The sequence below is a fragment of the Erithacus rubecula genome (genome assembly GCF_903797595.1).
Source record: "Erithacus rubecula genome assembly, chromosome: 26".
In the NCBI taxonomy this organism is placed as follows: domain Eukaryota; kingdom Metazoa; phylum Chordata; class Aves; order Passeriformes; family Muscicapidae; genus Erithacus; species Erithacus rubecula.
In genome coordinates this window covers 1,856,298-1,882,485 of record NC_136678.1, presented here as the reverse complement: position 1 = coordinate 1,882,485, position 26,188 = coordinate 1,856,298, and the positions used below count along the sequence as shown (strand labels likewise).

General features: G+C 55.0%; 1 protein-coding gene across 3 annotated transcripts; it reads right to left on the bottom strand.

Moving 5' to 3' along the window:
• Positions 1-776: 776 nt before the first annotated feature.
• KCNC4 (potassium voltage-gated channel subfamily C member 4) lies at positions 777-25,605 on the bottom strand. 3 transcript variants are annotated; one of them, XR_013776859.1, is made up of 6 exons: positions 25,321-25,605; positions 22,934-23,680; positions 16,285-17,221; positions 14,361-14,516; positions 1,564-1,889; positions 777-1,462 (listed from the first exon to the last, which is right to left on the bottom strand). XR_013776859.1 is itself a non-coding variant. In XM_079327139.1 (5 exons), the coding sequence occupies exons 2-5, from the start codon at positions 23,582-23,584 to the stop codon at positions 1,828-1,830; spliced, it is 1,806 nt and encodes a 601-aa protein (XP_079183265.1). In that variant the 5' UTR covers positions 23,585-23,680; positions 24,434-24,687; the 3' UTR covers positions 777-1,827. The 3 variants fall into 3 exon arrangements, 1 of the variants encoding a protein (XP_079183265.1); XR_013776860.1 differs by lacking the exon at positions 25,321-25,605 and adding an exon at positions 24,434-24,667; XM_079327139.1 differs by lacking the exon at positions 25,321-25,605 and adding an exon at positions 24,434-24,687 and having other exon boundaries at positions 777-1,889.
• Between the last annotated feature and the right edge of the window lie 583 nt (positions 25,606-26,188).

The window sequence follows — 26,188 nt, the reverse complement described above, 5'->3', positions numbered from 1 at the left end:
CACATTATCTGCTAATGGCCATCTTTAAACCAGCTGGGCAATCATCTTTATCTTTCCCTCAGGCCCCTCCCTCCAGGAGATATCTCCTGTTCATGGCCAGTGAGTCCCAGTGCATGACTGATAAAATTCCATCATCCCACTGGGAGATGCTCCAGCCAGGGCAGGAGCCAAGCCTTTCCTACCCAGATAAAAACTGAGATTTGGAACATCAGAGCACCTTTCCATTGGATTCCAGAGGAAAGCCAGACCTTTCCACATCATTCCTGCACCTTCAGAGGAAAACTGCACCTTCTCCAGGAGCACTGCTCCAGCTGAACCACATCTGCCACTGCAGGAGGATGCAGCCACCATTGAATGGGACTGCTGCCACCACCCTGACTGACTGGCGGGTGTCAGCTTGGATTCTGACTCTGGCAGTGTTTGGGATTGTTCTTTGTAATACTGTAGTTCTATTCTAATTTTCCTAGTAAAGAACTGTTATTCCTAATTCCCATATCTTTGCCTGAGAGCCCCTTAATTTCAAATTCATGATAATTTGGAGGGAGGGGGTTTACACTCTCCATTTCAGAGAGAAGCTCCTGCCTTTATTGGCAGACACCTGTCCTTCAAACCAGGACAGCAGAGTAAGGTGGAAGAATCCCTTCCCTCAAGGCAACATCAAGGCAATGCCATGGCCAAACCCCCATTCCCACTGCCAGGGACACCCAGGGCTGGACAGGACTCTGTGGGCACGCAGAGAGCCAGAGGCAAAGAACCAGGGAGGCAGGAGGGGTGTGGGAGCTGACTCAGCTCGTGGATGTCTTTATTGGAACTCTACAGGTGGGACAGGCATGCGAACAGGACAGACAGGAGTATTGCCTTGATCACAGAGACATGGAACAGCATTAGAGGGACCCTGACCCCCCCAGGCCCCCGGGACCCCCACACCTCACTCTCCTATTGCTTCCCATCCCCATCCCTGCACCCCAAGCACCCCACTCGTCCCCCTGTGCCCGAGGGATCAGCAGCTGTGGAGGGAGCAATGGTGGCTCCTGCAGTGGAGCTTTGGCAGCCCAGGGAAGGGTTCCAGTGGCCGTGTGACCACGGGGGGGGTCAGGGCACGGCACAGAGATGTCCTGGTGAGCAGCTGGATCTCCAGAGGTGGAGGGTGAGGTGCAGCCAAAAGCGAGAGGGAGGGGGCAGCCCAGGGGGTGCTGGGGCAGGGCTGGCACCAGGAAGGGGGATGGGGCTGTCCCCAAGCTCCCTGACAGCTCTGGGGCACCTCTCAGGGGGTTCCAGCTGCCAGCCCCACCCCGGGCATGGAGCTGGAGCTCTGGGGGAAGAGAGCTCCTTGGGAAGAGCACCCCTCGGGGAATCCCTGGGGGAATGCATGTCCCAGCCTTGGGGGAGCATCCCTGGGCTTTGGGGGGAGCATCCCTCAGCCTTGGGGTCAACATCCCCCTTGGGAAGAGCATCCCTCAGCCTTGGGATGAGCATCTCCCTTGGAAAGAGCATCCCTCAGCCTTGGGATGAGCATCTGCCTTGGGAAGAGCATCCCTTGGCCTTGGGGGAGCATCCCTGGGCTTTGGGGGAGCATCCCTGGGGGAATGCATGTCCCAGCCCTAGGAAGAGCATCCCTGGGCTATGGGGAGAGCATCCCCAGGTTTTGGGGATAACATCCCTGGAGGAATGCATCCTTTAGCTTCAGGAAGAGCATCCCTTGGCCCCAGGGAGAGCATCCTTCCACCCTGGGGAGAGCATCCCTGGGGATACACATCCCTCCCCCTCGGACAGGGCATCCCTTGGGGTGGGATCCCTCCCAGGGTGCTGCCTGCATCCAGCTGGGGCTCAGGAGAAGGTGACCACCTCACCCTGAGGGTAACTGGAAGCGAGGGTGTCCTGGCAGGAATCTGCAATTAAAGACATAAACATTAAACATGGCATCAGATATTTGCTTCCATGAGCTATGTGGGGAGAAAAAGGAGAGGGAGAGGCACACTGAGCTTCCAGGAGACCCCAGCTTAGCAGGAAACAGAGTAAGCACAAAGTGAAGTGACCTTTTCCAGAGGGATGAAATGCTGATGATGCATCTGTAAGCCAGGGGAAAATGTTTTTTAAAAGAATGGTGGCAGAGATGGAGACTTGGGAAATGGTTCTCCAGGAGAAACCACACATGGAATTGGTGATTTTGAGTGTATAAATGAAAAGCAGGGCAAAAACATCACCCTCACCACATCCCTCCCAGAAAGATGCTCATGCCCAAAACTTTCCAAGGCAACCCCAAGGCAGATGTCCCAAAGCCAAGCCTGGTGCATTAATCCCTCAGTGTTTTTTCCTCTCCCTCTCTCCCTCTCATTTGTTATCATTGCATTAATTATCATTGATTGGAGCTCTGAGCTGCCCCACTGACCCTCCCCATGTGCCACGGCTTGGTTTGCAGACAGGGGCTGTCAGGCAGGGAGACAGCACCTGATCCACCCCAAAAAATGTGGAATTCTGCTTTAAGCCTCACCCCCAGCTCCTGCTCAGGAGTCTGACCCAGCTGCCTCCCCTCCAGACCCAGCACAGCTCCCAAAACTCCTCCTTTTCCACAAAATAAAGGTCTCATTCTCCATTGAGCATCACTACTCAGCTCAGGTATGGAGGTTTTCAAACCTCACATCCCATAAAACCCCCAGGGATTAAAGGAAATTCCTCCCTGAGCTGGCAGGAGAGCTCCCCACCTCTGAAAACAAAATGGTTTGGGGACCCAACAAGATCCCCCTGCAGCAATTTGGGGACCAGCAGTGCCCAAACACACAGCAGCTGCTGGAAAACATCCCAGCTCTGAGTCCAGTCACTCCTGCAAGCAGCTGAAAGCTCCTGGCAGGGTTTGTGTCCTGCTAGAAACATTCCCCATCAGGTCGATTGATTTACCAGGGGCACGACTTGGCTTTTAGCTCCCCTCTCCTCCTCCCTGCTCAAAGCCATTTGGTGTGTTAGCTCCAGACCTGCTGCCCACAGCCTCCAGGGACCTGCCTTGGAAAGCAGCTTCCCAGCCTGGGAAAAAAATTAGCACCACTAAAAATAAATAACAACAGCTCAGATTTTAATTTTTTTTGTCCCCCAGACAAAGGTACCATGAGAAAACAGCTCTGTCTTGGCTCTGCTCTGCCCTCATGGCCCCTCAGTGATGTGCAGCCCCTTCCTCAAGCTGATTTTTGGATGCAGATCTGCCACCAACCTCCTGCTCTGGAAAGGGCAGGAGGCACAGCCTGGCATGACCCAGCTCCAAATACCCTCAAGGTTTTGTTTGCCCAGAGCCATCACCCCAAATTTCCCCATGTGGGGAGTTCACCCAGTCCCTCCCTCCCCCATGAGCATCACCCTGAGCTGCTGCTTCACACCCAGCTGTGCCAGCACCATCTTTGGGTCAGTCCCAAATGTTTGGGCAGCATGAGGAGCAGAGTTTGGGGGTGTTGGTTCTGGACAGAACCCCCCAGCTGATCACCCAGTGGGCAGCAGGGGTGGGGGGGATTCTGCCCTGCTCAGGTGAGACCTCACCTGCAGAGCCAGCCTGGGAGGGCTGGGGGTGCTCACCTGGAGAAGAAAAGGCTCTGGGGAGACTCAGAGCCACTTCCAGAGCCCAAAGGGGCTCCAGGACAGCTGGGGAGGGACTTTGGAGAAGGGGGAATAGCTCCCACTGCCAGAGGGCAGGACTGGATGGGATATTGGGCAGGAATTGCTCCCTGTGAGGGTGGGGAGGCCCAGAGCAGCTGTGACTGCTCCATCCCTGAAGTGTCCCAGGCCAGGTTGGACAGGGCTTGGAGCATTTTGGGACAGTGGAAATTGTCCCTGCCCATGGCAGGGGCTGGAATGGGATGGAATTTCAGGTCCCTTCCTACCCAAACAATTCCCTGTCTCTGTGATTACTGTTTCCCAGCCACCAGGACATTTCACATTCCCTGCCCTCACCTGTCCCACACAGTGACCCAGCAGCTCACAGAATCCCTCCTGAGCCTCCCTGGGCACAACCTCAGGATCAGCTGCCCGGGTGGAGGTGAGGAAGGAACAGACTGGGAGCTGGGAGGCTCCTATTTATAAACTCCACTGCTCCTGTTTTGCATCTGCCTCTGCTCCCCCTGTTCCTCCTCAGCACGGGCAAGCCATGGGGTTGCTATTTATTTTCTGTTTTTCTTTATTGTCATCAAATAAGCAGTGAGGATTTTTCCTGGCAGTGCTGGGGAAGCCAGGAACAGGCTCCTTCTGGGTAGAGCAATTACTCTCTTGACATCTTCACCTCCCTCCCAGCTGCCTGACAGGCCTTTCTATTTTCTCAGCTCTCTCAGGCATCTCCTGAGAAACAGAGCAGTTGTTGCAACAATAAAAATTAATACTTTGCAAGCAACCCGGGATCATGGAGCAGCCTCCACGCAGTGCTGGACTCTGAGTCTTCCAGGAGGAAAAGAGAAGGAAGGAGCTGAGCTGGAGGGGGAACTGCTCCCAAATCTGCTCTGGTTTGGCTTCTTGCACAGGGGTGGGTGGTCCCAGGGGTTGGATCCTTGTCCCAAAGTGCTGATCCATGTCCCAAAGTGGGCAGACACAGGCAGAGGAGTGCAAGGAGCTCCCCAGGGCAGCCCTGTGTCCCCCAGCAGCTCTGGAGTGCTCCAGGCCAGGCTGGGCAGAGCTGGGAGCACCCTGGCCTGGCAGAAGCAGTCCCTGCTCATGGCCCTTCCAGCCCAAATTTTCCATGATTCCACAATCTCTGCTCCCATTCCCACTGCTAAGCATCACAGGAGAAAGGCTCAGTGTGCTCCCACCCTGCCCAGCATCCTGCTGCCCACAGGGGAGGGACAATTCCTGTACCACACACACTGCTCATCCCTGGATTCCTGCTCAGCCCTGCCAGGAGGGAGCCACAGCACAGCCACCTCAAACCCAGGGGACACAGCACAGCCACCCCAAATCCAGGGAACCCAGCACAGCCACCCCAAACCCAGAGAAACCAGCACAGCCACCCCAAACCCAGGGAACACAACACAGCCACCCCAAACCCAGAGAAACCAGAACAGCCACCCCAAACCCAGGGGACACAGCACAGCCATCCCATCCCATCCCATCCCATCCCATCCCATCCCATCCCATCCCATCCCATCCCATCCCATCCCATCCCATCCCATCCCATCCCATCCCATCCCATCCCATCCCATCCCATCCCATCCCATCCCATCCCATCCCATCCCATCCCACTCTGCCATGCCTCAGAGCCACTGCACACCCCTTGATTATTTTTTTTTTTTTAATGCCATTTTAGGCTTGTTCAGGGGCACTTGGACTTCTGTGGATTTACACAGCTCCTCAGGGATAAATCCAGCTTGGTTTTCTCTCAGTGCCTTTAGGCTGGGCTGGAGCCCTGAACATAGATAAGCCCTGTGAGGATATTCAGGGGAAGTATCGAATATTCCTGCTCTATTCTTGTCCTATTCTCCAGGCAGCCAATTTTGGCCACTGTTTGAGATAAAAACCCGGGCTCCAGAGATATTTACAGGTCTGCTCTGATCCACTACAGCTCCTCTTCTAATCTTACCCAGGGATTAACCCGTGCTGATTCGCCCCCAAAACCAACACAGACCCCACCTAAAAATAACAACAAGCTGTTTTCTCCCTGCTGCATCCCCCAAATCCTGTTCAGGAGAAGGCGGGGAGGAAGAGGGAGAAGATGCAATGGGTTTTTCAGCAGTTTGGTGCCTCCCACTGAAATCCCTCCATCTCCCTTTCCGGGCTGGGTTGTTTTAGAGGAGCTTTTTGCACATTAGTCATCCCTTCTCCAGGGTTGCATAACGCCCCAGCTAAAAATTGCATCCTGCTGGCTCCGTGGCAGCTCCTGCCCAACCCTCCTTGCTCTGGTGGGGATGAGATTTTGGGGGGTCCACCAAAGGATTTACACCCCAAGCAACCACTCTGGCATTGGGGTAAGCTGCTCTGGGAGGCTGAGGGGGGAAAATCAAGGATGGGATCTCCTGGGATCTGTGGCTGCTCTGGGTTTAATCCTCCAAGAGACTCAAACCCCAAAGTTTGAGCATCTTGATCTGATTCTTCTGCAAAAGACTCATCCCCAAAGTCAGCACACGACCTGGGATAAATCATTTATGCTCCAAAGACCACTGAAGTCATGGAGGGTGACCTTCCCAGGCAAGAATTCCAATATTCCAGCTCTCCTGCTTCCAGAGGAGAGGATGAGCCAGAGAAGCACCTGTATGGTGCTGCTGTCCCCACCTCTTTAGCCAGGTCATGAAATTTTGTGTGATTCCTGAGCCTGCTTGTTACTCTGCCCCTCTGCTGTGGGAATGCACAGCTACAGAAATCCAAGGGATGCAGCTGCACCCAACACACAAACTCAGCTGGGAGGGATGGATCAGCACCAGGATGGCACATCCTGAGCAGAGGATGGATGTAACTCACCCCAATTTCTCCCCAAATCCACAAAAATTCTGGCTCCAGCACCATCTATGCAGTGCTTAGCTCCTGTCATCCATCCCCAAGATCCAACCCAAGGCATAAAGATTTTCATGTCTTTTCTGCTTCCCTTGCAGGAAGGAAGGATTACAGGAAGGATTCCAGAAAGGAAGGATTCCAGGAAGGATTCCAGGATTCCAGGAAGGAAGGAAGGAGGGAAGGAGGGAAGGATTCCAGGAAGGATTCCAGGAAAGAAGGATCCATCCCAGCTTCTTTCAGGTGCAGGGACTGTGGAATCACAGAATCCTTAAAGCTGGAAAAGACCTCCAAGATCACCAAGTCCAGCCTTGCCCCACAGGCATCCTCCCTCCTCTGCATTCCCTGAGCCCTGCTCCAGTTTGGCCATGATGGAGGGGAAGGATCTGACCCCAGGAAAGCTCTTGGGGCTCTTTGCTTTTTAACACACCCAAATCTAAGCTCTCCTCCCCAGAAAAGTCCCCAGGCTCCAGCCCTGAGTTGCTCAGAGTGAGGAAAGAGGCCAAGAGAGCCCCGAGGGGGATGCAAGGGCTGGACACCCCAGAGCAGCCCCTTGCTGCCAGCCAGGACCCAAACCCCTCCAGGGGGGCTGAGCTGGACAGAGCTGAAATGAGCCAGAGTCAGGGACTGAAGGGTTTGTTCCAGTTCAGGGGGACAGCTGAGATCATCCAAAATCATCCCAAAAACCAACACATGAGAGAAAAACCAGCAGTGCACAGGGAGTTGGACTCTCCAGCCTGGTCCAACCCCAGCTCCCATCCCATGGGAATGTCCTGCCCCTCACATCCATCCTGAGCAAGGATTCATCCCCCATCTATTTCAGCATCATTTTGCCTCAAATCTCTCTCTGCCCCACTCCTCAACACCAGCAGAGCTTTCCCAAGGACCTTCATTCCTGTTCCCATCCCCTTCCCAGCCCTGCCTGGAATTATCCACACCTATCATCCCAGCCTCTGCGTGCTCCCTGCACCTCTCCCAGGGCCCTCCAGCCTCCAGGGGATCTCAAGGCTGCTTTCCAAAGCCCTCAGGCTCATCCCTGAGCTTGGAAGGAGACGCAGACACAACCTGGGAAAGAACAAGTAGGGTTTAGGCAGAAAAAACAAGAGGGGAACCACTGCTGGGCAGGGAATAGAGGTTTATTCATCTGTTGCCTCCAGAAACTTGGGGCTGGCTTAAAAAAACCCAACCAAACAAAATAAAACCTAAAAATATATGAATTCAGCCATTTCCAGCACAATGAGATATAATTTTATGACTCAACTCACCCTTCTTGTGTTTCCACCACCCTTTAGCCCAACACAAATGGCCCACGGGAGGCAGGGCCTGACACCAGAGGGAATTGCAGGGTTCATTTAGGATGAATAATGTTTCAAGGAGGGGAAAAGTAGCCCAACACCTATTCCAGGGACAGGAGACAAGGTCAGTGGAGATGTCACAGGTCCTGGGGCAGCTGGGGAGGCTCAGAAACAGCTCCTGGGGGATGGAGATGTCCCAGCTCTGGGCACCAGAGTGGCAGCGTGGAGAAAACAGACAGGTTAGAGCCCTGAGGCCCCTGAGGCTGAACTTTGTAGCTAACAGTAACTAATTTTTAATGCAAAACTGATCACTCTTTAAGACCATGCCTCCATTAATTTTGTTAACTTAGTTGAGCCTCCTGTGTTGGGTTGATGTGGTCAGCAATGTGGATTCTGTCCCCATCTGCTGCAGCCGGGTGGGGCAGTGACCCTGATCTCCTGGCACATATTCTCTGCTAATGGGCATCTTTAAACCAGCTGGGCAATCATCTTTATCTTCCCACAGCCCATCCTCCCTCCAGGAGATATCTCCTGTTCATGGCCAGTGAGTCCCAGTGCATGACTGATAAAATTCCATCATCCCACTGGGAGATGCTACAGCCAGGGGAGGAGCCAAGCCTTTCCTACCCAGAGAAATCTGAGATTTTGGACAGCAAGGCACCTTCTTTCCACTGGATTCCAGAGGAAAGCCAGACCTTTCCACATCATCCCTGCACCTTCAGAGGAAACTGCACCTTCTCCAGGAGCACTGCTCCAGCTGAACCACATCTGCCACTGCAGGAGGATGCAGCCACCATTGAATGGGACTGCTGCCACCACCCTGACTGACTGATGGGTGTCAGCTTGGATTCTGACTCTGGTAGGGTTTGGGATTGTTCTTTGTAATACTGTAGTTCTATTTTAATTTTCCTAGTAAAGAACTGTTATTCCTAATTCCCCTATCTTTGCCTGAGAGCCCCTTAATTTCAAATTTATGATAATTTGGAGAGAGGGGGTTTGCATTCTCCATTTCAGAGAGAAGCTTCTGCTTTCTTGGCAGACACATGTCCTTCAAACCAGGACACCTCCTTGTCTTAAACTAGTTTATGGAGGATTTCCCTTAATTTTCAAAGCATTGTGGGAAAAACAAAACCTGGCAGCAGGAGCAGCAGAGGCAATGCAGTTTTGATGTAAGGGGGGCACATGTGGCCAAACCACAGAGATGTCTGCAGGTGAGAACACTCACCTGGCAGCTTCTCTGTGGAGCAGAAAACAAAGCTGGGAGTGGGCTAATCAGAGAGAGAATCCAAGCCAGGCTTGGTGATGCTCTCCTGCCCAGGGCTCGGGGAGCTGAGAGCACCTCAAACCCTCAGCAAACCCCTAAAAAATTCAGGAAGGGGTTTCTGAGCACAGCCAGGCTCCCATGGATCCTCCAGACCTTCCCACTCCTGCACCCCAGCCAAATCCAGGACTCAGAGTCATCAATGAGATCAAACTGCTCCTGTAGAGTGTTGGGTTTTGTTTCCCAAATTGCTCTGAATGAGGAATGAGCCTGGGGATTTTGTGGGCTGAAGCAGACGGAGAAAAGCAGCAGAACTCAAACAAATATGGGATTTGGAAGGAGTGATTCCCCCAGCTCTGGTTTTTACACCCCTGGAGCAGCAAGCTGCTGCTGACACCTTTCTGTGTGGAAAGGAGCAGGTAGACTTGATCATTATTTTCCATAAGAAATTGCATTAAAGAGCAAATATTTCTATTTCTTTAAGCATGGGGACCCTTCACAGTCCCCCAAAGAGCCAGGAATTTCTCCGGCTTTTATTGAAAAAGCAACAGCCAGAGCAAATGTTCTTGCAAGTCAAAAGCCACTTTTCCTGCTGGAAAGACACAAAGTCTTTGCACTGAAAATTGGATTTTTAAGTCCACAAAGCACCACTGCTAAGGATGAGCCTGTTCCCTGGATCTGCTGCCAAAATATGGAAAATTAATGATGCTCCCAGCTGTGATGAGCTCAGTGTCCCAGCGCCTGCATCTTCCCTGAGAGCACCTGGCTGAGCAAACCCAGCCAAGGCTGAGCCTTCCCAAGGCAGGGAGAGGCAGTGTGGGAGGGGGAGCAGAGGGAGGCAGCTCCTGACAGCAGAAAAACAAGGTGATGGATGGTCCCTGTGGCAGTGCCAGGCTGGGAACCCCTCCCTGTGTCCCACCCCAGGAGCTCCTGGCACATCTTTGGGTTCTACTTTGCTGGTCTGGGCTTGGATCAGGGATCAGGGCTCACAGCAGAGCAGTCACAGCATCACCAGGAGGGTGCTGAGACAGGGACATCCCCTGGAAAAGGCACCTCTGCAAATCTGGGGGTGTCCCCCTTTTGACATTTTGTGCCCAGCCCCAGCAGTCAGTGGGGACCCTTCAGCCCCTCCCCACCCTGAGCCCCCCAAGCAGACACAGCTGCTCCAGCTGTGAGGCACAGGCAGGTCCAGGGGGCAGAGGGACACCTGCCCAAACCTGTTGCTGACCCCGGCAAAGCTTTCCCCTCCCTGCAGTGGAACAGAGCAGCCTGAGGAGAAGAGCAATTTCCTTATTTCCTTCCTGGCAGGGATTCCCAGTGAGCCAGGAGGGAAGAGAGCACAACCCTGGGCTGGGGGCAGCTCAGCTGGGAGATTCCCACCCACAGCTGATGCAGAGACCACCCTGCTCCCCACAATACCCCCAAAATCTGCATCAGGCTCCTCCTTCCTGCCCTTGCTGCTTGCCCTGGGTGCTGGGGCTCTTTGAGGAGCTCACACGTTTCCCTGAGCCAAGTGTGGGATCAGCTCTGCTGAGATCCAGGGTCCCTGCAGGTTTGGGGTCAGGCACAGAAACACAGTCAAAATCACACTGCTCACTCTGATTGAGTCTCAAGCATCACAGTTTGGGACAGAACTTCATAAAGATGTTTGATTTCCTCAGGGACCCTCTGCAGTGGGATGCCAGGGGGAAGGAAGGATTCCAGGGAGGAAGGAAGGATTCCAGGAAGGAAGGAAGGATTCCAGGAAGGAAGGAAGGAAGGATTCCAGGAAGGAAGGAAGGAAGGAAGGATTCCAGGAAGGAAGGATTCCAGGAAGGAAGGAAGGAAGGATTCCAGAAAGGAAGGAAGGATTCCAGGAAGGAAGGATTCCAGGAAGGAAGGATTCCAGGAAGGATTCCAGGATTCCAGGATTCCAGGAAGGAAGGAAGGAAGGAAGGAAGGAAGGAAGGAAGGAAGGAAGGAAGGAAGGAAGGAAGGAAGGAAGGAAGGAAGGGTCAGTCCATCTCCTCATTCTCTCCATCCATTCATCCCAAGCCACACCTGCAGCAGCACCTGGGGAGGAGCTCAAGGCTCAGTCCCTCAAGGCTGTCGTGGTTTCCCACCACACCCAGGGCCAGGTGCCACCTCAGACTGAAGCCACAAAGCACAAGGGGTTGTGCTCAGCTGATTGCCACAGCTGATAAACAAAGCTGGTGCCCAGGAACTCGCCCTGGGCTTCCCACAGTCCCTGGGGTTGCTTTAGGAGCAGCTTTGCTGCCCAGAAATGAGCACTGTGTGCCCCAGGGGCTCCCCCCAGTCCCTGGCACTGCTCCCTGCTCTGACTGTTCACACAGGCACAGGGGGAGCTGGGGGCAGGTGGGATGGGGCAAAGCAGGGAGGCAGCAAAGCCCAGGAGCCTCCTGGTGTTGGTGACAGAGGAAATGAATAAATTTACAGGTCCCTGTGCAAATATGGGCTGGTCCTCAGCCCCCCCAGCCAGACAACTGCAGGGGATGCTCCTGTGAGCAATCCCAGCTTGATCCCATCCCTTGTGCTCAGTCATGACCCTGCACTGACAGCAAGAGTGAAAATCAGCTGCACAGTGCTCCATGGAGCCAAGAATTGCTGCTGTGCCATGATAATGTGCTGATAAAGGAGGTGGGGATTTTTGAGAGACACACAGATGTGGCATTTGGGGACATGGGTTGGTGGCTGAGTGCTGGGTTGACTCTTTTCCAACCCAAGTGATTCCATCCTCACCAGTCCCAGTGGCTGGACTCATCCATCCCAGCAGAGCACAGGGCTTTGGTGCCAAGACAGCCCCATGCCAAGGTGTCTGCAGCCACAGGACACATTTTTGGGAGCTGCTGATCAGGACCCAGTGCTGAGGGGAGGTAAAGGGTCTGAAGCCATCCCTGGCAGGCAGAGAGCAAAGCAATGCCACTGGAGCAAGAAACACATTCCACAGAGGAATCCACAGCTCAATCTGCTCCAGGCTCAGCTCCAAGGGCAGGAGCAGCTCTTCTCTCTGAGCTGCCCAAACAAGATCAACTCTGGAGTTGGGGTTAAACCACAATGGATTCTGAGATCCACAGCTTGTTCCAAACCAGCTCCCTCCCCTGATTTCCACAGCCTGTACAGACACCAGTACCTGTCCCAGGATCTGACAGATGGCCATCAGAGAGTCGGGCTCAGAACCAAGCTCATCTCAATTTGCAGAGCTGCCAACATCCCAGTACCAGAACAAACAGCCTCAGCAGGAGATAAATCAAGCCCAGGGGAGGAGGTGCCTCTGCAGCTCCCAGTGGATTTTGGCTGGAGGCTGCTTCACCCCCTGGTCACCTTGGGCACCTCTGGTCATCTCTGGTCACTTTGGTCACCTCTGGTCACCCCTGACCCTGGAGCACTCCACTCAGCCAGCCCTGACTCCCAGGACAGCCTCCCACCAATCTGTCCCACAGCCTGAGCAGGACATGGGTACTGAGGTTCCCTCTTCCCAAAAGCAACTGGAGCATCACTGGAGCCCCCCTGGACACCAGATCCAGCTTTTTCCAGGTGCAACATCATCCCAGCAACATGGGGATGAGTGACCCGTGCACACCTTCTGTTTTAAAATTCTGAAATTTGCAGGGAAAACACTAGAACATCCAAGAACAATCACCACGGTGCCTTTCAAAGAGCTGCTGCTGCCACCACACAAGGACAGAAATCTCCTGGTCTCCTGCAATCCAGTGATGGGATTTGGGAGTGAGTAAAAGCAGCTCTGGATCTCTTGGAGCTGCTCCACTTCTCCTGGCTTCAGTGGGACCAGATTGAAATGAACTGAAATGAAGCCTGACTTCAGCATTTTCTAAGGAGGAAGATCAGTGCTGGCTTTCATCCCTCTCCTCCATCCCTTCCAGTCCAGCATTCCAATCTGGAGTGGGGATAAACCTCTCTCCCCTCTCCACATTAACAGGCAGTAAAAAAGAGACCAACTTCACAGGAAAAGGCACTTCCAGGGAAAAGACAACAGGCATTCCAAGCTGGTGGTACCCCAAGGATGAGCAAAGCTTTTCCTCTTTGTCCTCTTTCTGAGCTTGAGCAGCAATACCAGAGGGAATCCTTGATTTCCCAGGAGAAAACAACCAATTCACTTCTCCTACTGATAAATGTGATCACCCTCAAACACCTCCCTGCATCCCACCTGGTCTGGGCCATCCCAAGCAGTTCCCAAAGTAACAAACCCTTGAGGTTCTCCAGAGCACCAACAGGTTTTGGGGAGCAGCTCAGAGAGCAGCACATCCCCCTCTCCTGCCTGGTCCCAGCTCCCAGGGGCTCCCTGTGAGCCACGAGCATCACTTGGTACCAGGGAGGTAGAAGTAGGTCAGCTCTGCAGCTACAGCATCCCACGCCAGCCTGGACACACACAACACTGCACAACTGGAAAACTGAGCTGTGCCCTGAGGGTTATCCCAGCTATAGGATTTTGGGGTGCTGGATTTACCCTCCCTGGGGCTGGAGTGCTGGGAGACAGCAGAGGAGCAGAGAAACCTGGGACCGGGTTGAAGATTTTTGTTTTGTCATGGGAAGAAGAGTTTTGTGTTTTCCTGACTCATCTCCCCCTCAGTTTCCCATGGAAAACCTCAACACTTAGCACAGCTCCTGTTCCAAACCCAGAGGAGCCTTTCTGGCACCCAGAGCTGCTGGCAAGGCAGCACCTGACACATCACAGCTCCCCACGCTCCAACCCACTGAGAGCCACCGGAGGGGAGAGGAAGGGAAAAGCCTCTGGATTCTTTTTTCCCCTGCTGAAAGCCTTTTGGTCACCTTCTGGGACATCTCTCTGTCCCCAGGGGAGATGTCCCACTCACACCAGCCAGCATGAGTGGTTGAACACCAGGGAGAAGAGCTGGAGGGGCAGAGGTTGGAGCATTCTGTCCCCAGGGAGGGCAGAGCAGCCAGCACAGGACCACAGACCCCAAATAGAGGGAGAAGAAAACAAAATGTGGAGCCAGTGCAGAGCCACAGACCCCAAATGGGGGAGGAGAAAACAAAATGTGGAGCCAGTGCAGAGCCACAGACCCCAAATGGAGGAGGAGGAAACTAAATGAGGAGTTAGCACAGGGTCACAGACCCCAAATAGGGGGAGAAAAAAACAAAATGTGGAGCCAGCACAGGGCCACAGACCCCAAATTGGGAAGGAGAAAACAAAATGTGGAGCCAGCATGGGGCCACAGACCCCAGATGAGAAAAACTAAATGTGGAGCCAGCACAGAGGATGTGTTGAGGTGAAGCAGGTGGAGAGGCAGGAATAGGTGGGTTTGGGGAGCAGGTGGATGGAGCTGAACCCAACAAAACCCACGCTCCAGCTGTCCCTCCCTGTGCAGCTGTACCTTTCTGGAGGCCCCCATCAGCTGCACAGGAGAAGTCACCCGTGGGCAGCAGGAAGCAGGGGGAGGGTTTCTGCCTGGGCCGTGTCTCCTGGCCCGGGGACAGCGGCTGCTCCTCGTCCGACAGCACCGCGCTGGCCTCGCCGTTCTGCTTGGAGTCTGCAGGGACAGGGCACAGACCCGTCAGCACCTGATGCCACTGCATTAATTATCGTTGATTGGAGCTCTGAGCTGCCCCACTGACCCTCCCCATGTGCCAGGGTTTGGTTTGCAGGCAAGAGGCTGTCAGGCATGGAGGCAGCACCTGATCCACCCCAAAAAATGTGGAATTCTGCTTTAAGCCTCACCCCCAGCTCCTGCTCAGGAGTTTGACCCAGCTGCCTCCCCTGCAGACCCAACACAGCTCTCAAAACTCCTCCTTTTCCACAAAATAAAGGTCTCATTCTCCATTGAGCATCACTGCTCAGCTCAGGTATGGAGGTTTTCAAACCTCACATCCCATAAACCCCCAGGGATTAAAGGAGCTTCCTCCCTTCCACCTCTGAAAACAAAATGGTTTGGGGACTCAAACCCATGGGAAGAAGTGCTCAGGGTGGCCAGAAGGGGTTTGAATGTGCAAAGAAGCAGAAGAGCAGGTTGCAGATGGTGCAGGGCAACACTCAGCAGCTCAGGTGCTGATCCCAGCCTGGACATGCTCATTTAGAGCAGCCAGGGCAGCAGGGCCAGGACAGAGATAATTCCAAGCAGATCTAGCCCTGCTGAGGGTTATAAAACCTGCATGAAGCCAAAGCTGGGGATGCAACACCCCAGGTTTTTGAGATCCACCCACCTAATTGGAGGGAATTAGCTCTCCAAAATTCACACTGCTGAGGAACGGGCTGCTCGGGGTAGTGGGAAGTGCTAATTTATGTCCCCTGGCTCCCTGGTTCGGTGGCTGAGAGGATGCTCTGCCACGTGAGGGCCTGGCCTGAGCTCCTGGCTCTAACAGCTCCTGCTGCCAGGGCTCCTGGGGCAGATGGCATTCACAGGCATGTGGGAAAAGGAGATTTATAAAGGAAAAGAGCTGTTTGGGGCACCCAAACAGGAGCAGGGGATGGCCCATCACTCTTAAACACATGTGGCCAGATGTGCAGCTGCCCAGGGCTGACCTCAGTGTTGGTGCAGGACACAGCCCCACCTTGGTGCCCCCTGTTCCAGACACCCTGGGGGTGCCACTGGCAGCAAACCAAGAAAGGGGCAGAGCAGCCACCATGGCCAGCACGGACAGAGGGGCAGGGCTCACACAGACCCCCAAAGTTAGCCCAAGGGTTATCCCCCACAGCTGGGGCTGTGCCTTCTCCTGGTCCAAAGGAAACACTGACCAAACCCCAAACTTCAGATCAGTGCGTGAGATGAACAAAAAGAAATATCCAGGGGCAGGTTTTGCTCAGGATTTGGTGCAGCAGGGCAGGGATTCTGTCTACCAGCAGATGAATGAGGAGGTGGGGTCCAGCCCCAGGGAATGTCTGTGGATTCATCAGTTTTGGTGAAGGTTACCCTGATTCATGGTGGGAGGAAGCAAGGGCAGAATCTGTCCCAAGGACATGACCAGGCTAACATGGGAGCAGGGTGAGTGGCCTCACCTCTGTCACTGTGAGGGGGAGGTGGGTTAGGGAGGGACACCTTGAACCCACCATGGTCTGTGCCATTACAGGGAAGGACATGGCCTTTGGGAAAGCAGGATGTGGCCTTTCCCCCTGCCTGGGTGGGAGATTTGACCTGCAGTGCCCCAACACCCTCACACCTGAGGGGCCCAAACTCTCATCCACCTGGAGCAGGATGTGCCCTGCACCATCCCCAGGGACTTGGGGACACAGGACACCAAACCCACTGCCCTGAGGGCTCCCAGGGGTCTACCCCTCCCTCAGCCCCACCTTTGGTTCCTCACCTGACCGTTTCCGCTCAGGTGCCCCCTCCTCTACTGCCAGAGGGCAGGTGTCGCTCTGGGTGCTGTTCCTGGGCGAGTTCTCCTCGGATTTGCCGTAGGTGGGGGAGTCCAGGGGTGCAGGACGGGGTATATGCTTTTTCTTCTTCTTTGGCAGCTTCTGCTTGGCCATGGCCAATGAATAGTACATCCCAAAGTTATTGACGATGACGGGCACGGGCATGGCGATGGTCAGCACCCCGGCCAGGGCACACAGGGCGCCCACCACCATCCCTGACCACGTTTTGGGGTACATGTCACCATACCCCAGCGTGGTCATGGTGACAACAGCCCACCAGAACCCGATGGGGATGTTCTTAAAGTGAGTGTGGTCGCTGCCGGTGGGGTCAGACGTCTTGGCGCCGATCCGCTCGGCGTAGTAGATCATGGTGGCGAAAATCAACACCCCCAGGGCCAGGAAGATGATGAGCAGCAGGAACTCGTTGGTGCTGGCCCGCAGAGTGTGGCCCAGCACCCTCAGCCCCACAAAGTGGCGCGTCAGCTTGAAGATGCGCAGGATGCGCACGAAGCGAACGACGCGCAAAAACCCCAGCACGTCCCGCGCGGCTTTGGAGGACAGACCGCTGAGACCCACCTCCAGGTAGAAGGGCAAGATGGCCACGAAGTCAATGATGTTGAGGAGGTTTTTAATGAAGAGGAGCTTGTCTGGGCAGCAGATGATGCGCACCAGGAACTCGAGGGTGAACCACAGCACGCAGACGCCTTCGATGTAGGTGAGGATGGGCTCCGTCTCCACCTTGTGCGTCAGCAGCACCCTCGTGGTGTTGCCCACCACCAGCGTCTCCGTCACGTTGACGTCGATGTTGAAGGCCTCGTGTGTCTCCAGGCAGAAGGTCGTGATGGAGACCAGGATGAAGAAAAGCGAGGCGAAAGCAACCACCTGTGAGAGGCCAAATTTGAGCTGGTGTGGGGCAGCCTCTTCTGCCTGGAGGTCAAAACACTCCAGGTGCCACCCCAGACCTGTGGTTTACTGAATACTGAACAAGTCTGAACAATTCTGAACAAATCTGAACAAATCTGAACAAGTCTGAACAAGTCTGAACAATTTTGAACAAGTCTGAACAAGTCTGAACAAGTCCAGGCCGTGATCTATATCATATGCACAAACCAAACTAAATTTAGCTGTTTTTCTCCATACTTTGCTGTCTAGTTGTTTTTCTACGTTTTGCTGTTTCTTAGTTCTTTTTCTGAATATATCTTAGTTTAAAACAATGTTTATAACAAGTGCATGAGGTAAACCGTTTTTAAGTGTTTTTCTGCAACTTGTTAAGAGCCTTCAAAGCAGCTAAAACATAAATGGCTCCATATTTTGCTGTCTAGTTGTTTTTCTACATATCTCGCTGTTTCTTAGTTCTTTTTCTGTATATTTCTTAGTTTAAACCAATGTTTATAACAAGTGCATGAGGTAAACCCTTTTTAAGTGTTTTTCTGCAACTTGTTAAGAGCCTTCAAAGCAGCTAAAACATAAATTGTGCTAAATCAAGAAAAAATGCTAAAAAAAACAGAATACCAAAATAAAAGTAAGCAGCAAAGTTCTAGTCAGCAACCAACCATTGTACCTAAAGAGCTCATGCAAAGCACATGAACAAAATAAAAACAGCAATCAAAAAATTCCTAATGGTGTGGACAGTAGTCTTAAAATGTATAATTAAAGCTAAAAAGTAAATAATAATCAGGTTCTGCATAATCATATTAATTTAACATCCAAAAATCCTATTTCTCCCACACAGACCAAGGGTGGAGAATGAGGAGGGATCCCGGGACCTCTCCCATGAGCTGACAGCAAACTCAGTGCCTGGGGCTGCCAGTCCAGGACTTTTCTCTGAGTGCTGGGAGCTGGACAGGAGAAGGTGTGCTGGGCTCCAGCTGTGCCTGCAGATGTGCCAGAATGGCAGTGCTGGGGGTGAGGGGGAACTGGGACAGGCTGGGACTGGAGCAGTGTTCCAATGGGAACAGACATGAAAAGGGAATTTCGACAGGACAAATTCAAAGAGCTTTCCCCCAGATTCATCCCAGACCCCTCCAGATGCCAGGTTCACACTGTTGACAGCTGTGAGCTTTGGGGTCTGGGTGTGTCAGAGCCATCCTGTCACCCCTCCCTGGGGCTCTGTGGTGGGTGATGTGCCTGCAGAAGGTCCAGGACTGGGGGGCAGGATGAGGAGAGGAGCAGGCACAGCTCAGCCTCCTGCTGATGCCTGGAGCCAGATGTTCACCCAGATGTTCCCATTTCTCTGCTGTGCCCAAGCAAGGAGACCACTGTCCTCTCCATGTCACCTCCCCCCTTCTCCTCACTCGGGTGTGAGTGAGGAGGGGCTGGCAGCACTGGAAGTCACAGCAGTGTCACAAAGAGCACCTTGTTGTGCTCCCACTAATCCTGCTCAGCCCCCTCCCTCTCCCATGGTGAGCCCATTACCTGGAGCATCTGTTTCCAAGAGCCACTCCACACCCCACACCCCCCCCCCAAAAAAAAAAAAAGCTTCAGAACAGAAAAACTCTTGTTCTACCTTCCTCCAGCACAAAACCCAGGTGCTTTCACCTTCCCAGGAGCAGGTCCTGCTGCAGCCCCTCTGCACCAAGCAGGATGTGACCCTTTGCTGTCCAGGCCACCCCAGCAGCTGCTACTGGCAGAGCTGCACCCTGAGCTGCTCCAGGATGCTGGGCTGGAGTGAATCAGCAGCAGAGACAGCCTGAGTCACGCTGGAGCAGCACCAGCCAGGTGCCAGGAGCATCCAGAGGGGAGACCCCAAGGGGGTCTGCACAGAGAGCTCAGTGTGGGGTTTAAACCAGGCATTAGATGATGGAGAAACCTCTGGAAGATGATTCTGCTGCCCAGAGAGAGGCTTGGGGGTGGAATGAGAGGCTCCTCACCCTCAATGAAACCCTTTGGACCACATACGGGGCTCTGAAAGCTCATCAGTCATGTGTGATTTGGGAAATAAATCCAGCAAAATTGGGATCTTAAAGCAAGGCCAGCTTAGCCAGACAAGTGTCTCTACACAGGGGTGGCACAGCCAAAATAATCCGCTTTTCAGCTGAGGGCTGAGTCACGTTCCTGAGCTTCCCTGCATGGGGAATCTTGGGAAAACCTGAAGAGTAAAAATTGAGACTTAAAACAAAGTAGATAGAAAAAAAAAATCACCCAGGAAGGGAGTGAGACCATGCAAACACTTGAGTAATGAAGGAGCCCTGCTGCTGGGTGTGAGGTGAGACCTGATTTAGCCCAAGGAGCAAAATCAGCCTTTAAAAATAGAAGAGCTGGGTTCACAACCAGTGCCAACCATCGTGTCCCCCCAGAGTGCTGCTCCAGTTCTGTGGCTGACCCAAGATGTCTCACCTCAGCTTCAGTTTCTGCTCCAAACTCAAGTTCCTTTCCAAAACTATCCTTAAAATAAAATCAAATCTATCTGTAAACACAGTACTGCCAATACACACCAGAACTCCCACCAAACAAGTCCTCCAGAACCTGTTGATGTCCTACACAATCTTGACCTGCACTCAACAGCTCCCAAAAATTCCATGACCCTACAGAGGGTCACTAGCCTGAAAGTCACCATGGAACTGAGGTCAGGGCTCTCCAAACTGGGCTGCAAAGGGAAAAAATAATGAGAAGCTGCACATAAGAAGAGTTTGGACATAGAAAATCCCAGCCAGGGCAGCCTCCCATGGTGGGGAAACGTGTTAAACTCCAGCTGGGACAGCAGTTGCACCAGGAGCCAAATATTCCCTGAGTGAAATTGGATTGAGGAGACCGGGATTAAATATTCCCTGAGTGAAATTGGATTGAGGAGACATGGATTAAATATTCCCTGAGTGAAATTGGATTGAACAGACAGGGATTAAATATTCCCTGAGTGAATTGGATTGAGGGTCTGGAGACCAAATACTCCCTGAGTGGATTGAATTGAGAAGCCAGGGAAAAATATTCCCTGATTGAAATTGGATTGAGGAGCCAGGGATTAAATATTCCCTGAGTGGATTGGATTGAGGAGCCAGTGACCAAATATTACCTGAGTGGACTGGATTGAGGGTCTGGAGACCAAATATTCCCTGAGTGGACTGGATTGAGGGGCCAGGGGTTAAATATTCCCTGAGAGGATTGGATTGAGTGGCCAGGGATTAAATATTCCCTGAGTGAATTGGATTGAGAGGCCAGGGATTAAATATTCCCTGAGTGGATTGGATTGAGGAGCCAGGGACCAAATATTCCCTGAGTGGATTGGATTGAGGGGCCAGGGATTAAATATTCCCTGAGGGGATTGGATTGAGGGGTCAGGGATTAAATATTCCCTGAGAGGATTGGATTGAGGGGTCAGGGATTAAATATTCCCTGAGAGGATTGGATTGAGGAGCCAGGGACCAAATATTCCCTGAGAGGATTGGATTGAGTGGCCAGGGATTAAATATTCCCTGAGTGGATTGGATTGAGGGGCCAGGGATTAAATATTCCCTGAGTGGATTGGATTGAGGGGCCAGGGACCCCATGGCCATTGATGGTGCACAGAAAAGAGGCTGAAAGTTGGTAAAGATTTCTCAGCATGTGCTCACACAGATTCCAGCTCAGGAGGAGAAGTGCTGGAGGGAGGGAAAGATGGAAATAACAAGGAGCCAACTGAGTCAGGGCCCGAGGGGCTGCTCCATGGAGAGGAGGAGCAAGGACCAGAGAAATTCAGCTCCTGAGACTCTTAGTCACAGCTGCCACACAGAGAAGGAGAGTTGACATGGACAGCCTGGGACTGCTGCTTCCCAAGGTTTGGTTACACACTGTTCAGCTGCTCCAGCACATTCCAGAGCCAGCAGCACCCCTTTGGCTCTGGCAAGAAAGGGGGAGACCCCAAAATGAGGTGTTAAAGAAATCCCAACCACCACAAACTTCACCCACCTCGAAAACCAGGGCAGCACCAGGAATGTTGGGCCCACAGAGGTGCTCATGAACCCTGCAGCATCCCAGTGCTGGTGGGGAGTCCAGCAGGAGCTGGGTGCACTCCCTGGGCTGGTGGCATTGCTCTGTGCCTCAGTTTCCCCTCTTGCCAGAGCAGTTCTCCTAAGCTATGGCAAAACTATACCAGTATTTTTTCCTGTTGTCTCTGGAAGTTGATGGTTCCCATGGCACTGCTGAGCTGAACATTTATCTAGAGCAGTGAGAAGGAAGCAGGGAGATCCCAGTACAAACTGGTCCCACTCCAGCTCCAGCTGAGCCTCAATCACAACCATCTCTGCTCCCTCCAATCCATTCCTCCTGCTGGAGCCTTCCAAGAGCAGCTCAGCACACAGGAAAAGCAGAACCAAATGACACCAGGGGGGAAAAAATGACTTGAATTATTGTGCTTGGGTTTATTTTTAATTTTGCTTAATTTTTTATTTGGAGCTTTACACCACTCAGAGCATCTCTCCGAGGTGAAGATCCCTCTGAGATGGGCAAAGGAGGGGGTACCCTTTTAAAATGGGTTCAGCTCTTGCTGCCTGAGCATTCTGTGTGTGTATGTTGCTCTAACATTTGCTGCAAAAACACCTCCTTGCCAAACTGACCCCTGCCCCGCGTGCTGCTCGTGGGTGTGAAATGCCTGCAGAATCTCTTACCATCCATGGGGCTTTTTTACACCTCTAAATGCATCCAGAATGCATCTCCATCCCAGCTGCCTGCCTGTGTGCGTGAGGCAGGTTTATGGGCTGGGCGTGCCCGAGGCTGGGTGGGTCTGGGTGGCTCCGGGGGTCGGTGGGCAGCGCTTTGGGGACGATCCACGAGGAGCCGGCACAGGAGACACACGGGCAGAGCTGGAGCTGCAGACACGCCTGGTTTGGGGGGACACGTCCCGGGGGGAGGGACTGCTGCGAGCCCAGGGAGGGTGGGGGGTCTGTGGGGTGGGGATGAGCTCACACAGCACCGGGGCCACGCTGGGGAGGGGGCTGTGGGGCCGTGCCTGGGGTGTGGGGGTGGTCCTGGTGGGGTCAGTGGGCACGGGTGTCCTTTGGGGCTGCTGTTCCTGCACATGAGGAGCTTGGGGACAACCAAGAGGATCCTGTTTGCTGCAGGAGCTGATCTCCCAGCCCTGACCTCCACTCCTCACCTGGTAAATGTGGGTTTTGGCAGGATCCGACCTCCACCCCTGACCTCCACTCCTCACCTGGTAAATGTGGGTTTTGGCAGGATCCGACCTCCACCCCTGACCTCCACTCCTCACCTGGTAAATGTGGGTTTTGGCATCGTGCAGCCCAGCAAGAGGAACCCAAACATCCTATCCTAGAGCATCCTGACACTCTGCCAGGAGTCAGCCCTGCCAAGGACAATTCCTCATCTCTGTGTGCCCGGGAGGTGCCCGGGGAGCACTCGAGGGCACAAAGGGGACAAGGACTGTGCTCGTCCCCAGTTCCAGCCACAGATGTGCTGTGCTGGGAGGCGACTGGGCGGCAATGGAAGGGGTGTCCTGTAGGATGGGAGGTGGCTCAGGTGCCCCACACCAGGAGGGGGACAGTTATGGGGGGCCTCATGTAACCCACCAGGAAAGTCAGTCTCGCCCAGGGGGATGGGGAGGTGAGGACACACCCCCAGCACGGCCCCATCCCTCCTCCCCACCGATGTGTTTCTGGAGCTTACCCTGGCCGCCTTGGACGAGTAGGGATCCTCAAAGAGCGCCCACATCTTGGGCTGCCAGTTCCGGCAGCAGCCCCCTCCTCCAGCAGCCCCCGCCGCCCCTGCGGGTCTGTCATCCATGCCCAGGCGCTGGAGGGCCATCTCCCTGCCCCCTTCCTCTTCGGGCTCCTCTCCCGCAGCCCCTCCGCCCGGCTCGGGACTCTCGAAGATGTCCAGGGCCTCCTCGGCGTCGCGGTGCTGCCGGTAGGTCATCCAGCAGCAGGGCTCCACGTCGGTCTCGTCGATGCCCCAGTAGGTGAGCTCCTCCTCGAAGAGGGGCCCGCAGATGTCCGCGGGGCAGTGCAGCTTCCCGGTGCGGTAGTAGTTGAGCACGTAGGAGAAGATCCCGGGGTGGCGGTCGAAGAAGAACTCGTTGCTTTTCCCATCAAAGTCAAAGTTGCTCTGGGCGTCGGGGTCGGCCAGCCAGGCCAGGCGGGTGCCCGGCAGAGTCCGCAGCGTGCTTTTGTAGGTCTCATGCCGGGTGCCACCTACATTGATGGTGATCTTGTCCGACTCTTCCCCTTTGCCCATCTCTTCCTTCAGGCATGTTTTGGAGGGTGGTTTGTTCCCAGACTTGCGTCCACGGTAGGAGGAGACACACACCGAGCTGATCATAGATTTCGGTGGATGGGAGATGCCCGCAGCGTGCACCCTTCCTCGGGGCGAGGAGCTGGGGTTCGGCGGAGGCGGGAGAGGAGCACAGAGATGGGACTGGGGAGGGGAAGAGGGGGGGGCTCAGGCTGGGCTCTGGCCTCGGGGGGAGCAAGCTGGAGCCGCGCCGGACACCGCTGGCTGCTGGGGGACAGCAGGGGAGGCTGCAACCTCCACCCCCTCCAAAGCCACCCCCCCAAAATAAAACCGCCCTAAACCGGGAGCCAGCCCAGCTCTGCCGGGCAGCAACAAGTGCGGGATGGAGGGGGCCAGCAGAGGGCGGGGGGGGCTGCGGGCCCGGCCGGGAGGGCGCTGGGGAAGGGCCGGGGGGATGCTGAGCCCGGCCGGGCGCTGTGTCCCCCCCGCTCCGGTACCTGCAGCGCCAGGCGCGGGGGGGCCCCGCCGCCCGCCCCTCCCGCTCCGGCGGCTCCGCGCTCCCTCCGCCCCCCCGGGCCGGGCTCGGTTCCCGGCGGAGACGAGGGGGGATGGATGCTCCCTGCCCGCCTCCCCTCCCGCTGTCCCTCCCCGGGGGGGGCCTGTTGCGCCCCGCGGGGCTCGGCTGCGGGGCTCGGCGGGGATTTATAGGGCTGGCAGCGAGCGCTGGGGTTACGGGAACCCCCAGCACAGAGGGACCCCCCGCCCCAGCGCCCATCCCCGCAGCCCGCCCGGAGCCCCCCCGCTGCCCTCCCTCTCATCCCCGCATCCATCCCTCCCTCCATCCTCCCATCCCTCCATCCATCCCTTCATCCCCTCCACCCCCAGCCCAGCCCTCCGCCCACCCCCGGCTCCCCCGCACCCCCGGCACCCGCTCACCTCCCCGCGGTGCCGCTGAGGGTCTCGGGGGGTCGGTGTCAGCGAGCAGTGAACCCCGGACACCCCAGCTCCTCTTCGCGCCGGAGGGGAAATGCAGCCCAGAGCTGCCTGCGGATCTGGAGCCAGCTCTTGGCAGAGGCTCCCGCAGATCCCATCCCTCCCTGGCTCGCAATCCCTCGCTCTCCGAGAGGTCAGCAGGGACCGACCCCGGGCCCGGTGGGGAGCTGGGAGGCTGCACTCAGAGCTGACCCCCCTTCCCTCCCACCGCCCTCCCCGAGCATCTCTCCGCCCTGTTTCTGCTCCTGCGTGTGCGATGCCCCTTTCCCGCAGCGGCTGCCGGGGCTCGGGGTAACAAACCCACCCCAGCCCCCGGGCCCTTCCCCTCAGCGCCCCTCCCTGGGGGGCTCCGAGCCCCCGGGATGCCGGGGATGCTCAACCCCAGCTCCTGGGGCTGGGGAGGAGGTGAAGAGCTGCCCCGGGCCAAGGCTGGCACCCAGGTGAAGACCTGAGGGTCTCATCCTGCCAGCACTGTTTACTGGTGCTGCTGCACGGAGGGGTGGGGGGTGTTTTGGGGTCACAGAAGGGATCCAAGCCCAGCACAGGCCTGTTATTGGGGTGGGGGTCTCATCCAGGAGGGGCAGCACTTGGATAAGAGAGTTCTTGATGCAGAGCAACGGGATGTGGAGTGGGGGCTGCTGCCTCAGCACCCCTCTCTGCACCTCGCTGGGCTGTGTGCTGCACTGTCACCCTGCCAGGACCCCTCCTCACCCCCTGCCCAGCTCTGTCCCCTCAGTGAAATGCCCCCAAAATCCGGTGAAGGGGGGCATGGGGGAAAACGCTCCACCCAAGAAAATCCACGAGGCACGAGAGCCACGCTCGAATCTTACCACCAAGAAAAACCTGCTCCAGCTGGGACTGCAACTCCACAGCTTCCAGGGCCGGATCCTGGCCGAGCTCCACACCCAAAGCACCCGGAGCTGCACCAGCGGGAGAGCCTGGAGCCCGAGGGAAAACCGTGCTGGAAAAATCGAGCCTTGCATCACCGGCCAGGCATCGCAGCTTAGCTCCTCATCGTCGTAATGCGAGTTTGGCCCGGAGGAAGGAATGCTGCGACCTGATGCTAATATTTTATCTGCCGACTTTCATCCCGCCAGGAAGAGCTTTGAGCACCCGAGCGCGGCCGTTCCTGGGTGGGAGGAGGTGGCCAAGCAGACAAATGAGTTGTTTCTGGGGAAGGAAGGGATCTTTTAGCCAGCAACACCCGCCCAAAGCTGTCTGCTCTCTAAATATGCCTTCTGATTTTTAATGTCCACGGGGAAAAAAAAAAAAAAAAAAGAAAATAGAGAGAGAGAAGGAGAGAAAATGGAAAGAGCTGGATGAATAAGGGCCTTTTTGGATCAAGAAGGAATCACTTCTGCAGGGATGTCCTGCAAGGATCAAGGCATCTCAGATAACATCCAGACAAAGGATGGAATGAAGAGCAGGACCTGGGAGACCTCAAGAAGGATCAGCTCTAAACTGGAAAGCCTTGGGTGGGTCCTGAGGACATGGTAAGGGGTCTCTGGGTCCCCCCACTCATGGTCTCCTCTCCTGACCCAGCACAGCATCCTGAGCCTGGCCCATGGTCCAGCACGTCAGGCACATCCCCAGAGGTGGGGACAGAGCAGCACAGGGGGCTCAGGGGGCTCAGTGGCCTCCCAGAGAGCCTGGGGACACGCTGGGGTCCCTCAAGGTCTCTGTCCATGGAAGGCCAGA